The following is a 14,500-nucleotide window of genomic DNA, read 5'->3' on the forward strand; positions in this document are numbered from 1 at the left end:
AGCACACACACCACCCACAAACACTAACACACAAGCACACACACCACCCACAAACACTAACACACAAGCACACACACCACCCACAAACACTAACACACAAGCACACACACCACCCACAAACACTAACACACAAGCACACACACGCACAGTGACGTCCTCATCCCAATCTCTCCGGTTTTCAGACTGTTTTTTCAGTATCTTTGCCAGCCTTTAAAAGAAAAGAACAGAACTCCTTGGTAGCTTTTATTTTTCAGGGAGTGAATAAATAATGAGATAAAGCACTGTCAGGGGCTTTGGGGTGACTCTGTGATCCTAGCAGCTAGAGCTGTGCTCTCTCTGTGAGCCCAGGTTAATTTACCGGGGATTACATCTCAGACACACCACCATCCTTCACTAGTCAGGGACTCAACTTCAAACTGCTGAGAGTGACAGAGAGTCGGGGGGGGGGGGGGGGGAGGGTTGAACTCTTAACGCACTCCTTCATTGATTGCTGAAGGTTCTCTAGATGCCAAAGTTGGAAGTTCTATGCGATCCTGGGGGATTATAAATCAGGTAGAGTAGAGAGAGTTAGTCCTTAATATCAACAAGGGCCAATTTGCTTTATAGCCAGGAGTGAAAGACAGAACATACAGTATACTGTCAACAAGACAGAACAGACAGCAGATACAGTATCAACAACCAAGAATAATACATATATTGCAACAACAACACCAGGTCAGTACATAAGAAAGTAATCAATATCAAGATGTAGTGTTTATGGTTGAGCTCCAGCATGTTCACCTACAGTACAGTAGCTGATGGGGGGTTAAAGTTGTCCTGAACCTGGTCCTTCCTCCTGTGGAGGCCGCAGCTGGAGTCACCGAGTACCAATCAATCGATCTCAATAGCACCAATCAACACAGATACTGTACAGATCTCAATAGCACCAATCAACACAGATACTGTACAGATCTCAATAGCACCAATCAACACAGATACTGTACAGATCTCAATAGCACCAATCAACACAGATACTGTACAGATCTCAATAGCACCAATCAACACAGATACTGATCTCAATCGCACCAATCAACACAGATACTGATCTCAATCGCACCAATCAACACAGATACAGATCTCAATAGCACCAATCAACACAGATACAGATCTCAATAGCACCAATCAACACAGATACAGATCTCAATAACACCAATCAACACAGATACAGATCTCAACAGCACCAATCAACACATATACAGATCTCAATAGCACCAATCAACACAGATACAGATCTCAACAGCACCAATCAACACATATACAGATCTCAATAGCACCAATCAACACATATACAGATCTCAATAGCACCAATCAACACAGATACAGATCTCAACAGCACCAATCAACACAGATACAGATCTCAATAGCACCAATCAACACATATACAGATCTCAATAGCACCAATCAACACAGATACAGATCTCAATAGCACCAATCAACACAGATACAGATCTCAATAACACCAATCAACACAGATACAGATCTCAACAGCACCAATCAACACAGATACAGATCTCAATAACACCAATCAACACAGATACAGATCTCAATAGCACCAATCAACACAGATACTGATCTCAATAGCACCAATCAACACAGATACAGATCTCAACAGCCCCCCCACAAAAAAAGAGTGAAAAATACCTCCAGTGCATTGTTACTTAAATATCCCAAGTACAATTACGACTCAACGAAGCCTATCGCCGATTCTTATGTGCGGAGTTCACTAAGATTAATAACGGCTCCAGTCGAGTGTGAACTTTATTAGCAGCTAATACGGGGCCCATTACTCTAAATGACCGATAAACAGAAAGAAGCTTCCAAGAGAATGAAACAGCTATTTATCATTCCTACTGTAACCCTGTGGCATTATCCAGCGATTAGCCATTATTGCTGGCTCGTGACAGAGTGGCAACTGGGTCAACACTGGGAAAATCGTACATTAGGATGAACGATTTGGAAAGGAATGGGAATTGTTTGGATTTGTTTATTTGTCTCAGACTTACGCAGTCTGAGAGGGATTTTGGAAAGTTAATCACTGTTTTGGGCAACTCCTTCCTTTCACTGATCATGTGTGTTCTGGTTTGTTTTTGCAGGGAGAGTTAACAGTAAGTACATCAGAGGGAGAGTAACATAAGCAGTATGTAAGACACTGAGACTCGAGAGACAGCAGCTCATAGAGATACTCATAGAGATACTCAGAGATACTCATAGAGAGAGCACAATAGACTGGTACGTGGTAGAGGGCCTACAGGATCTGAGAGCACAACTAAGAGTTACAGGTACATCAGCGAGAGCGTCAGGGTCATGTTAATGAAATGAGGACTGTTGCAGGTTAAAACAATTGAAGACATGCCATCAGTCATTTACTCGCTACTCCTGCCGTTCTAGTCGCGCTCCTCCGGCGGCGACGCCAAGTCCTCAGACGACATGGTGTTCGACGTGGCGGCGGACATCTTGGGCAAGCTGCCCCCCGACTTCGACATCGAGGCATCCATGCGCCGGTTCCCCACCAGCTACAACCAGAGCATGAACACCGTGCTGGTGCAGGAGATGGGCCGCTTCAACAACCTGCTCATTACCATCCGGGACTCCTGCGTCAACATCCAGAAGGCCATCAAGGTGAGGCTAAAGCCTAATTTATACTTCATAAAACGGCTCATGGCTCATGTCTCATGGCTCTTGGTTGCCATGGAATGGAATGCCTGGGCATTGTCTTTAGCTTCCATTCCATGACAACCAAGAGCCATTAGACATGAGCCATGAGCCGTTTTATGAAGTATAAATTAGGCTTAAGCATGCTTTCACAGGGGGGAAAAGCATATCTGGGTTAGAAATACTGTCTTTTGAAAGGATTGTAGGTGTTTTATTTACGTCAGAGTTTTGACTTTTGAGACTGTCACATGAGTGTCATTGAAGTGAATAAAATAAACCATCATAACAAACCAAAAGCTAGGCAGAGATCCGTACAATAAGTGGTAGAAAAACGCATCCCCTTGAGATCTATATCACTTATGGATCTGGAGGCTAGTAACTCTAAGAGAGGAATACTTATGACCCTGATTACACTACTACGTTTTTCTGTGTTTTTTGCGAAAAAGACCTATGTTTGCGCCTGCAACCCGGAGGCGGATCGATACGGCCGGAGCTGCGTTTGGGAGGTTGAGATCTGGAGCTTGTGTTCTAGTGTAATGAGCAGATCAGGAGGCTTTTGTAACAACGATAGGTATAGGCCTACACTAACGCTGTGTTCACTACATTAAACCAATCAAACAGGTGATTTGCGAGTTTGAGTTATATAGTAGCCTATCTTGTGGATACTATAGTTAATATAAATTTGGAAATAAAAATAACAGGAGTCACGCAAAAAACAGCAAGATAGGATAGATAATAATAACAGCAAGAGGATAATAATGTAGGATATAACTTAAACTGTATTCAATGTTTAGCCGTCCCCTCCAAGAAGTAGACATTTCATATCATAACCCAAACAAAAGTCTGTAAGAAAAACACCTCATTTCCTTGAGAATGACTATGCATAAATTCCAATCCCCCAAACCCCAGAGTTCTCAAATCCTCCAAACGTGATCAAGAAGACACTTAAGCAGCACCAGAGAACAACAAAACCCTCGTGTGAAAGCATCCAGACATTCCTCTGTCTCATCAATTCACACGGGGCTCGCTCCAACCCTCAACCCAACCCTCCAAGCTCCTCTTCCCCATCTGCTCTAAGCTCCGCCCACCTGGTCCCACCTTGTGAGAACTTGTCCTGGCCACCTGAGCGTCACTCCGAGGGCCTGGTTCGTACGTAGGGGGGTTTCAAAATTTTCTTCCACAAAAAAAGTTCTTCAGATGTCTCCCGGCCTTCGACATTGTGTATTGTGTTTGGCACATCCCGTTGCCTGGTCAGGGCCTGTAATGATTGAGAAAGTCTTTTGAATTTGTCTTGCTTTCCTGTGCTCATCAACCCGGTTCTAAACAGACTCCTGGAAAACTAACCAACTAACGGAATCGTCGCAACAACTTAAGATTTGAAGAAAATCAAACATTTCGATTTTAGAGTGGACTAAGCCTTTAACAAGTCCCCACGGCCACTGTCTCCATATGTGCTGGATGCGGGCATCTTCAGATGAAGCTCCAGTCTACAGGGACTGAGGCTGGAGCAGCATGAGATGTCAGGCTTTCAGAAGCGTGACTTGAGTGTTCATAGCTTCAGATCACAGGAACCCTCCATCCAGATAAGAGTCTCCAGTGTGTGACTGGCTCTTCTATCTCTGGAGAGAGGTTTTAAGCTGACAAGTTGTTTCATGTCTAGTCTTGAGGTCTTTGTCCAGATCTGAAAGAGGCTGGAGCTTTAAGAATGGATGTATTATTTATTCATGTAAGTTACAGGGTTTAGAACGCATACTGATGGAATGATGTGGGTTTGCATATCTTAGATATCACATATGTAAATGTGATTTGATTTATGAAAATGGCTGTGTGCGTGCGTGTGTGTGCGTGTGTGTGTGTGCGTGTGCGTGTGCGTGTGTGTGTGTGTGTGTGTGTGTGTGTGCGTGCGTGTGTGCATGTGTGTGCGTGTGTGTGTGTGCGTGCGTGTGTGTGCGTGTGTGTGCGTGTGAGTGTGTGTGCGTGCGTGTGTGTGCATGTGTGCGTGTGCGTGTGTGTATGTGTGTGCGTCTCAGGGCCTGGTGGTGATGTCGGCGGAGCTGGAGGAGGTGGTGAGCAGTATTCTGAAGGGCCGTATCCCCGGGATGTGGATGAAGAGGTCCTACCCCAGTCTCAAGCCTCTGGGTGGCTACGTCAACGACTTCCTAGACAGGCTCAAGTTCCTCCAGGTCAGCTGGCTCCACTCAACATACTCATGCTAAAACCCATAGTTACAACCCCTCAAAAATCATACGCTCAAATGGTAGGATATACAGTATGGTTTATTTCAAGCCCAACTTGCACCACGATAAGACATTGGTTCTATGGAACTTAGGGATATTAGACAAAATTATTTCATTTTCATATTACATGATTCCTCTGCAACACTGTAAAAAATATTCCAATGCTTAGCATTTTACTCAACACTCATAGTCGTATAGCATGGCATCAAACGGAGTGTTTTGGACGAGTCTGCGTTGGTGTGCGTTGCCATTTTCTCATTAAAATGTTTTTCCCCACAAAAACCCAGCCAAAGAAATCTGAATCCCTGCTTCAGTATCCACCATTAGCAGACAGTGAAAGAGACTCATTGTATTAATAGGGTACTTCATCCCGTTGTGAAAGATCATCTTCTCAAATGGCCTCTTGTAGGAGTTCACAAAGCTGGCTGGTTCCGTTGGGTGTGTGTGACCAGCGTGTGTGTTCCTCCTCACTGGGAGGGGGCTGTTCTGTTCTCATGGTTCCCCGTGTTCTCTCACTGGTGGGGGGGGCTGTTCTGTTCTCATGGTTCCCCGTGTTCTCTCACTGGGGGAGGGGGGGGGGGGTTGTTCTGTTCTCATGGTTCCCCGTGTTCTCTCACTGGGGGAGGGGGGGGGGGCTGTTCTGTTTTCATGGTTCCCCGTGTTCTCTCACTGGGGGGGGCTGTTCTATTCTCATGGTTCCCCGTGTTCTCTCACTGGGAGGGGGCTGTTCTGTTCTCATGGTTCCCCGTGTTCTTTCATTGGGAGGGGGCTGTTCTGTTCTCATGGTTCCCCGTGTTCTCTCACTGGGGGGGGGCTGTTCTGTTTTCATGGTTCCCCATGTTCTCTCACTGGGGGGGGGGCTGTTCTGTTCTCATGGTTCCCCGTGTTCTCTCACTGGGGGGGGCTGTTCTGTTTTCATGGTTCCCCGTGTTCTCTCACTGGGGGGGGGCTGTTCTGTTCTCACCCAGATAGCAAGCGGATGTGTAATGATTCTGGGCCATATATGGGCCGGAACTAAGCCACAAGGGCCAGATCTGGCCTGTATATGGCCCAGATCCGCTTGCTATCTGGGCATGCTGCCCCATGTTCTCTCGCTGGGAGGGGGCTGTTCTGTTCTCATGGTTCCCCGTGTTCTCTCACTGGGAGGGGGCTGTTCTCAAGGTTCCCCGTGTTCTCTCACTGGGAGGGGGCTGTTCTGTTCTCATGGTTCCCCGTGTTCTCTGCTCAGTCTTGTGGAGATGAAAGCAGGGCAGTTGGTTCAGCTGTACCACATGAAGCCCTGCTCAAATCCCCCAGCAGATCAATGGCTCAGATGGGCAAGAACCTGGTGGAGATCAGGTCGGACATGATTGGCCTCCGCGTGACACGCTTGAGCAAACAGACTAGCAGGCGCGTGCTCGTATACGTGCACCATCACATGCTGTGTGAGGCCATTACCGTCCATGCGCACCTGATCTTATCTTATGACATGATTATGTGGAGGCGCACACACACACACACACACACACACACACACACACGTTTGTCATCCCGCTCTATGGTCTCCAGGACTGGTATGACCGGGGCACGCCGGCCGTCTTCTGGATCTCGGGCTTCTTCTTCACCCAGGCCTTCCTGACCGGCGGTCAGCAGAACTACGCCCGCAAACACACCATCCCCATCGACCTGCTGGGCTTCGACTTTGAGGTGCTGGACGACAAGGAGTACCTCCGGCCACCGGAGGACGGTCAGTGGAGGGGCCCGGCGGGGGGGGGTGGGTGGCGGGGGGGACAGTGAGGGGGATGGTAGGGGTGGGTCCGATTAATCGATTAGTCGCTCATGACGGTCAAAGACGACTTCTTTTGGTCACTAGTCAATTTTGGTCAAATTGTGGTCATTATCATTTTTTCATTCAAATAAACACGTTCTTTAAAAACTATATTTTAATTGAACTGAACTAATGTCGTGCACTGTCCGTTCTGAGGGGCCTCACATCAGCCCCTCAGCGTGTCCCCAGACCCTCAGCCTCGATCAGACGTCAACATCAGAGTCTCTCTCCCATCAGAGTCTCTCTCCCATCAGAGTCTCTCTCCCATCAGAGTCTCTCTCCCATCAGAGTCTCTCTCCCATCCTGCTGCTCTCTCATCAACCTGCTATGAGGCTCTGGCCTCAGGAGGGACACACTCCCAAACTCATTATATTCACATTGTCACTGCTGGGTGTGACTGGCAGCCTGTGTGTGTGTGTGTATGTGTGTGTGTGTGTGTGTGTGTGTGTGTGTGTGTGTGTGTGTGTGTGTGTGTGTGTGTGTGTGTGTGTGAGCACTGAAGGCGAAATGTGTAAGATGTTTATCTGCTGATATGTGTGTGTGTGTGTGTGTCTCAGGAGTGTACATTCGTGGCCTCTACCTTGACGGTGCACGTTGGGACAGGAAGACCAAGCTCTTAGCTGAGTCCTACCCCAAAGTGCTCCATGACACCATGCCTGTGGTAAGAGATGCCCCCCCCACACACACACACACACACACTTCACAATTGAGATTAAACTGTGTGACTCATTTTATAAAATTAAATAGTTTCACGTTCCCTGTAGTGGTATAGAATATAGTGTAGGACAGCACAGTAGTGGTGATAGCATCTTCCTTATGCCTTTCTCTAGCTTTGCTCCCCTGGATGGATGCTAACAATAACTGCACTGCAGCGTAACCACAGCCTGGTGTGTCCATCAACACCCTGCTAGCTTTCTGAAAAACAAACCTTTTGTATGATGAAATTGCGCATTGAAATGTTAGATGTTGTCCCCCACATTTTTTGGTCCATGGTAGAACTACTATTGTAAAACGGGTAGATACAATAAGATAAGACTTTATTGATGTGGCGTTTAAGCAGCTGCAAATTACAGAAAGGTTGGAAAGAAGAGAAACATCCGATACAGAGAAACACAAAAGAAAGAGACTAGATAAGGGGGGTCATAATACGCCTCCTAACAGATTGATTTTTCAGAAAGCTAGCAGGGCGGAGGTGCCAGAGCCAAGCTAAATAGCACAAATAGCAGTCTGAGGAAGATGCTTCATAGTTAAAACCATGACATTTTGTATAATGAGTGACTTATCCCTTTAAGTTCTAAAATGAGATCCCATTGGTGATGTTTTTGAGGGGTCTACTGGGCTCTTAAACACACAAAAACGCTTTAATCTTCCCTGGTTGCATAACAGCTTCTTACATAAGCCTCACCATTGTTTGAGAGAATGATGTTCGTGAGAATATCCTATCTTCCCATTAATTCCACCAGGGGGGAGAGAGAGAGAGAGAGAGAATCTCTCCATGTATCTGCAGACCCTGCTGTATGAAAACATGGGTGATTCTATCTATATTCTGCAGCATCTTAGCTCCTGAGAGACATCTATGTTTTTTTTATCAGAGTAAAATAGCTCCAGTAACAGTCAGTAACAGTCAGTAATAGTCAGTGACAGTCAGGCCCCCGAGGACAGAGAACAAACAGAGCAGAGGAATATTAAAGCAAGCCTTGTTCAGCCGTGGACGCCGACTCCTCCGTGTTCAAAGTTCTCTCCGAGTCCGAGGCGAGCCAAAGCAATTACAGCAGGAACCCGACACGCCGCGTAATAAAGTCTGTTCCACTTATCCTCTCTGTCCGCTCCGCGTTCGCTTAGAGGGCTTTCCTCATTAGGACGTGATGTGGTGTATGAATAGTGGATCATGATGAAAGTAGATTGCTAGTGGCAGAATCAGCAGGAGCTCTGATGCAAAAAAAAATAAAATGGTGTAAGTTTTCTCTGTTTCTTTGTTGCCTGCCCTCACAATGCATGCTGGAGTTATGAATAATGTACCAGACTGGCTTTTTAATATTCAGGCATTTCAGGTCAGCTTATTAACAAAATCAGTTTTTAACACACGCTGAACTTAATTAAAAATCTGTTTCTTATTTGTGGGGAAAACCCATGGATGTATTATATAAACTGGATACAGCCACTCCATTCACTGGCCGCTATCAACAATGAAGCCCTATTGAACCGCGCCATCTTGGCAAAATTTGTAGTCATTTGACTATTTCCGGTTACTTTTGACTTGCGCAGTTGTGCTTTTCTGGCCTTCCGGTTACTTTTGACTTGCGCAGTTGAGCTTCTCTGGCCGACGCGCGTCCACGAAAAAGTTCACATTTTTTAATGAAAATGACCACAAGACAACCTCCTGTGCATAGTTGAAATGGTAGTGGGATACGGTGATAAACTGGAGTGATCATTTGACAGCAATTATTAGCCTTTTCCAGGAATGGACAGAAATGGGATATTTTTAGAATAACAGGAATTTATTCACATACAATGTAAAGGAGTTGATGTGTAGCATGAAGATGAAACGATACACTGAGTTTGGGTGTTTTCAGTCAACGTTGGCGTTGACCGCTTCCAGCTATCGAATGGCCGACTGGTGTAAGATGGATAGCCTAACGTTAGAGAGATAAATGTAGGCTATGGTTATGTTAATAAAGCTAACAATGATGTTGTAACATGCATGCAGCACTGCCGATCTGATCTGAACGATTGATTCATTGTTACCATGGATCGGTATTGGGATTGATCAAGGGCGAGTGTGAAATAGCAGCCACGAACTCAGCGGGTTTTCCGAGATGCGGTAGCCGCGGCCAGAGCTCCTGCTGGCGGGGAGTGAAGCTCTTCAACTCGCCTGTCACTGGCTCCCTGGAGGAATTTAGCCTGGCTGCAATAACGTTATCGCGAACGGAATGAATACCATCTACTAGCAAACAAAACATGTTCAATTATATTTAACTTGTTAAAACTAAGATGCCAGGATCAAAAAATAATTTCTCCAATTGATATATTTGACAAAAACAGGTTAATATGCAAGCCGGTTTTCATTGCTAAATCAAAGCGGGGAGAGCCGGGAACGCGCGTCTACATTTCAGAGAAATGTGAACTTTTTCGTGGACGCGCGTCGGCCAGAGAAGCTCAACTGCGCAAGTCAAAAGTAACCGGAAATAGCCAAGTGACTACAAATCTAGCCAAGATGGCGCGGTTCAATAGGCCTTCACTTTAGATTTCGATTCCTGGGGGCTTGGGAAAACCACAACACAAGTCACTGGGTCTGGCTTTGAAATGCAAATCTTGAACTGGATGATTATTTCTTTGGCTGGAACTCAACAGAACTGGCTTCGTGAGAAGTTGGAGACCCAGTTTATCCTTTGGTTTTCCCCAGGCTTGCTAATGGAGAATCCCTTTCTCTGGCACGCTGCCGTAGCACGTTTACGTCCGCAGCGTTTTCAACTGGTGACTCAACATTTGAACAACAAGATGAGATCAAGTGTTTTTACTCGTGTTTCATCTTCCATCTGCTTTTTATCCCTACTTTAACCCCCCTCTCCTCCAATCCTCACCCATCATCCTCTTTTTCTTCCCCTCTTCTACGCCCCCCCCCCCCCCCTCCTCAGATGTGGCTGAAGCCGATAAAGCGCCAGGAGATCCCCCAGAGGATGAGCTACCTGTCCCCCGTCTACAAGACCAGCGAGCGCAGGGGCACGCTCTCCACCACCGGCCACTCCACCAACTACGTCATCGCCATGACGCTCAACTCCAACGTGCCCTCCGACCACTGGGTCCGGCGCGGCGTGGCGCTGCTGTGCCAGCTCAACTCCTGAAGCCCCGCCCCCTCCTTCCTGCTGTGCCAGCTCAACTCCTGAAGCCCCGCCCCCTCCTTCCTGCTGTGCCAGCTCAACTCCTGAAGCCCCGCCCCCTCCTTCCTGCTGTGCCAGCTCAACTCCCGAAGCCCCGCCCCCTCCTTCCTGCTGTGCCAGCTCATTTCCCGAAGCCCCGCCCCCTCCTTCCTGCTGTGCCAGCTCAACTCCTGAAGCCCCGCCCCCTCCTTATCTATCTAATACACTGTTTTCAGCAGCGAGTTGTCAGACCTGCCTTGTGAGTGTGTTGGGACTGTGGGAATGTGTGAACAAGGGGAGAAGTGTGTATGGATGATGTTACCAAAAAAGCAGAAGAGGCTGTTCTCATTTCCACCCAGTCCACAGAGCCTGACTGATTTACAGTCTGGAGTCAGGACACGGCGGGTGGCTGGGGATGATAAGTCCTGATATCATCATCCTATCATCATCCTAGCGCACAACAGAGCAGACACACCAGGCTCTTACTCACTTTATTTCCCTTTCTTAACGGGGACAACATACAAACTATCAGTGTGGACGATAAATGCAATGAATACATTTAAATATCCAAGTTCGCAAACAATACAAAAAAAACAAAATCAAACAATGGACCTTCATAATTTTGAGGGACAGATTCAATGATTGTACACCTCTGAAGAAATGAGATTCCTTAGGCCGCAGTACCTAGAAGTGTGGCTGGATCTTTGTCAAACACTGTCGCAGTCAGTCGTGACAAAGACCTCATCGTTCTAAACAGTTAGAAGAAACATTAAGGCCATTCAGCAGTTTTGGTTAGCTAATTCCAATTTCTTTATAAGTGATCTTCCTAAAACGAATAAATCAAGGAAATTAATTGGCTTATCATTCGCATAAACATCCATGAAAACAACATTATTACAAGCTCAAAAGTACAGGTAGGGTTGAACGACTACTATACAACAGTTACTGTAGGCCCAAAAGAATCCCACATCAACACTGGATCTGTGTATTAGAAAAAAATGTAACAAAGGTGATGACATTGTTTTAATCCTTCTATACAAAAAACTGAAACAATTACACCCAAAAACATTAGTTGGTTCCATTCCACTCACGCCCCATGCATGATTCCATCCAATCAAATACATTAGTTTAATGTGATTGACGATGATTCACACCCAATAAGACGAGACGATGGCTGTCATATGATGACAGGATAAATGGAAGTGGCACATTAATGTGCTCCAGCAGGTGAAGCCAGCGAGCGCTCGCTTAGCACTTGAGCAGCAGACAGCCAATGGAATGTCAGGGGGCAATGACGAGCGAGCCAATGACGATCGAGCCAATGACGAGCGAGCCACTGCACACAGAGCTGTGGGCTGGACACCCCTATGAGCCACTTTTGGCACATTCTGAGTGGTGTCTCACATACACTCATAAAACAAAAATATAACAATAAAATATTAGTGATAAAAAATAAAATCCAAAGTTACTAGAGGAACATTAAGATAACATATGCTTTGATTAAGAGAGTCAATTACAAGTGCAAAGTATGTTAATTGGGACAATACAAAAAGACAAAGCACAGTATTTACCTTACTTCTATTAGGATATTGCCTAGCTTGGTCTCACTTGGATGGTCAGAATAATTCCAACTGATGATTCCCTGCACCAGATGTTAAAGGAATGATCCATAACTAGATATCTAAGGCCATTTGAGCAACTAGGCAAATAACCGTTGAGCTGCACACGTTGGGGGAAGTGTTCATCTTAATGTCTTCTATCCAGCCACCCACACAAAACCACCACCATGGCCCAACACACACCCTCCACCTCTGTCCTGGCTGGCCTGTTACAGTAGTACTAGTTTATTTGTTTTGAAGGAGAATATTGTTATTCCACAAAAAGCCACATCCTTGAAGTCATGTGATTTGCCAAATTCAATAATGGACAAAAAAAAACAAAAAAAACATTACTTACAATGTTTAGTCCCCCTTTCACTAGATATGCAGCACCGATACTACAATTAGAATGACCGAATCAACACAATGTATGTGTGTGTGTGTATGTGTGTGTGTGTGTATATATATATATATATATATATATATATGCACACATACTGCTGGGGTGTGTTTCACTTGCCTTTATAAAAGTCAAATCAAAATATTCAGCAGGGCAATCTAAAACAAGAAGCCTTTTAGAGACAGGACACTAGAACCCTCTCTAACCTCAGCTACAGCAACACGGTTCTCTGCAACAAAGAAACAACTATTTTGATTCACATTTTTAGCAGTTGTGTTTTAAAGGCAAGGTATAACACAGGGCCATAAGTGTATGTTTGTGTCGTTTACAGTCGTATTGTCAATCCTATGAAGCGGCAAATAATTTGATGTGATTAGGTCGTCTAATGTAAACAAGTGTCACAGGGGTTACTGCGTTGCTTGTCAGTATCTCTTCCACCCTCACTTGCCTATGCTGGGTTCAATCTGGGGTCCTCTGACTTCTGACTGCCAACACACATGATAACCTTACATAACCAGCGCTTCAGCCGGCTACACCACCGGCCACCACACAAAGCTAGCGGGCGGCCGGTAATTATACTGAGCGAGTTTAACCAATTCAGCTGTTACACAAGCTTCTAATACAGCACCAGTTAATCAGCAGTCTTGGACATACACATTGAAAGGCAGCAGACTAGGCCTAGCTACGAGGCGCGGGCGCAGAAAGCAGTTTTAGTTCCTCCCATAACACTATAGGGTGCATCGGTACCGTTAATACGCAAACACTGATCAAATCAGACAATAACACAGCCAAATCATGAAACGGACATAAAGAAATAAATAGTGGACAGACCGTCGGCAGTTAACAATGAGCAGTTAGGTTAAGAGTCTCCCGTTTCAAGTTGTTGTACTATTCCATGATGAGACACAGCATTACTCAATGAGACACACAAAAAAAGGCTAAATGGTTCTGACCTCGACTACAGCTAGCCTAGATTTTTGGTGCATGCTCGATGGTCGCCATCCTCCCGAGGCTGTAGAGATGCCGTCTAAGGTTTTTCGTAGATGCATGTAGACCCGCGAGGCCCAGTCCGCGACACCGTGACTCTGAGAAGCATGGCCACCGCTCAGCTGGGCGGGGCTTAGCGCTGCCGGGGCGAGGACAGCGACGACACAGCGGGGCAGCGTCATGGAGCCGCTGATGGATGACCGGTGGAAACGCGCCACAGGTGCACTAGGCGTGGATTATGGGACACGCCCCAGGGGTCAGAACAGCTGAGGGGAACGGGAGACGGAGGAGACGGAGTCATGATGGATGAGCGGTCGGCCGCCGGGCCGTGACAGCTGTCTCTACGGGGGTAAAGCCCTGGCTGCAGTCAGCGGTCCGGTTGGGGGGGGGGGGAGGGAGAAGCCCTGGTCCGGTTGGGGGGGGGGGGGGGAGGGAGAAGCCCTGGTCCGGTTGGGGGGGGGGGGGGGGAGCGGCCCAGCTGGGGGGAGGAGTAGCCCTGGCTCCGGTCAGTCCGGCTGGGTGCCCCAGGGTCAGGAGGAGTCGGCCGCTCGTCTCAGACAGGTGTGATGCCCGTAGAGGAGCGGGTCTGTTGGCCGTCCGCCGTGTCTCTCGAGGGAAGCTGGACCCTACGTGAATCCATCCTGCTCCTTCAGGACACATCAGGGTGGCTGGACACAGCTGAGTGTGACTGCGTGTTTGCATCGGCCACATTTGCACACAGGAGTCCCGGAGTGTGAGGGCTGTTACTGGTCACCTTAAACTACCAGTCTCTGCTACAGACTCGGCTATCATGGACTTAGCATTGTAATGACCGACACAAGGGGAAGCTCTTTGGAAGCGGGGTGTGTGTGTGTGGGTAGAAGTGTGACCTTGAGGAAGTCCTTCAGTACGGTATTCAGTTTCACACAGGAAACGGAGGGAGA

General features: G+C 46.8%; 1 protein-coding gene across 1 annotated transcript in view; it reads left to right on the forward strand.

Annotated features, from left to right (window-relative positions):
- dnah7 (dynein, axonemal, heavy chain 7) overlaps positions 1 to 10,577 on the forward strand; it is a gene marked incomplete at both ends in the record, with an annotated part of 109,454 nt that extends 98,877 nt beyond the window's left edge. The window contains 6 exons of the mRNA XM_084452028.1: positions 2,133 to 2,144; positions 2,428 to 2,658; positions 4,722 to 4,874; positions 6,477 to 6,654; positions 7,293 to 7,396; positions 10,371 to 10,577. Of these exons, the coding sequence (XP_084308154.1) occupies positions 2,133 to 2,144; positions 2,428 to 2,658; positions 4,722 to 4,874; positions 6,477 to 6,654; positions 7,293 to 7,396; positions 10,371 to 10,577 (885 nt within the window). The remainder of the gene's footprint in view (positions 1 to 2,132; positions 2,145 to 2,427; positions 2,659 to 4,721; positions 4,875 to 6,476; positions 6,655 to 7,292; positions 7,397 to 10,370) is intronic.
- Between the last annotated feature and the right edge of the window lie 3,923 nt (positions 10,578 to 14,500).

The sequence above is a fragment of the Borostomias antarcticus genome (genome assembly GCF_949987555.1).
Source record: "Borostomias antarcticus genome assembly, chromosome: 17".
In the NCBI taxonomy this organism is placed as follows: Eukaryota; Metazoa; Chordata; class Actinopteri; order Stomiiformes; family Stomiidae; genus Borostomias; species Borostomias antarcticus.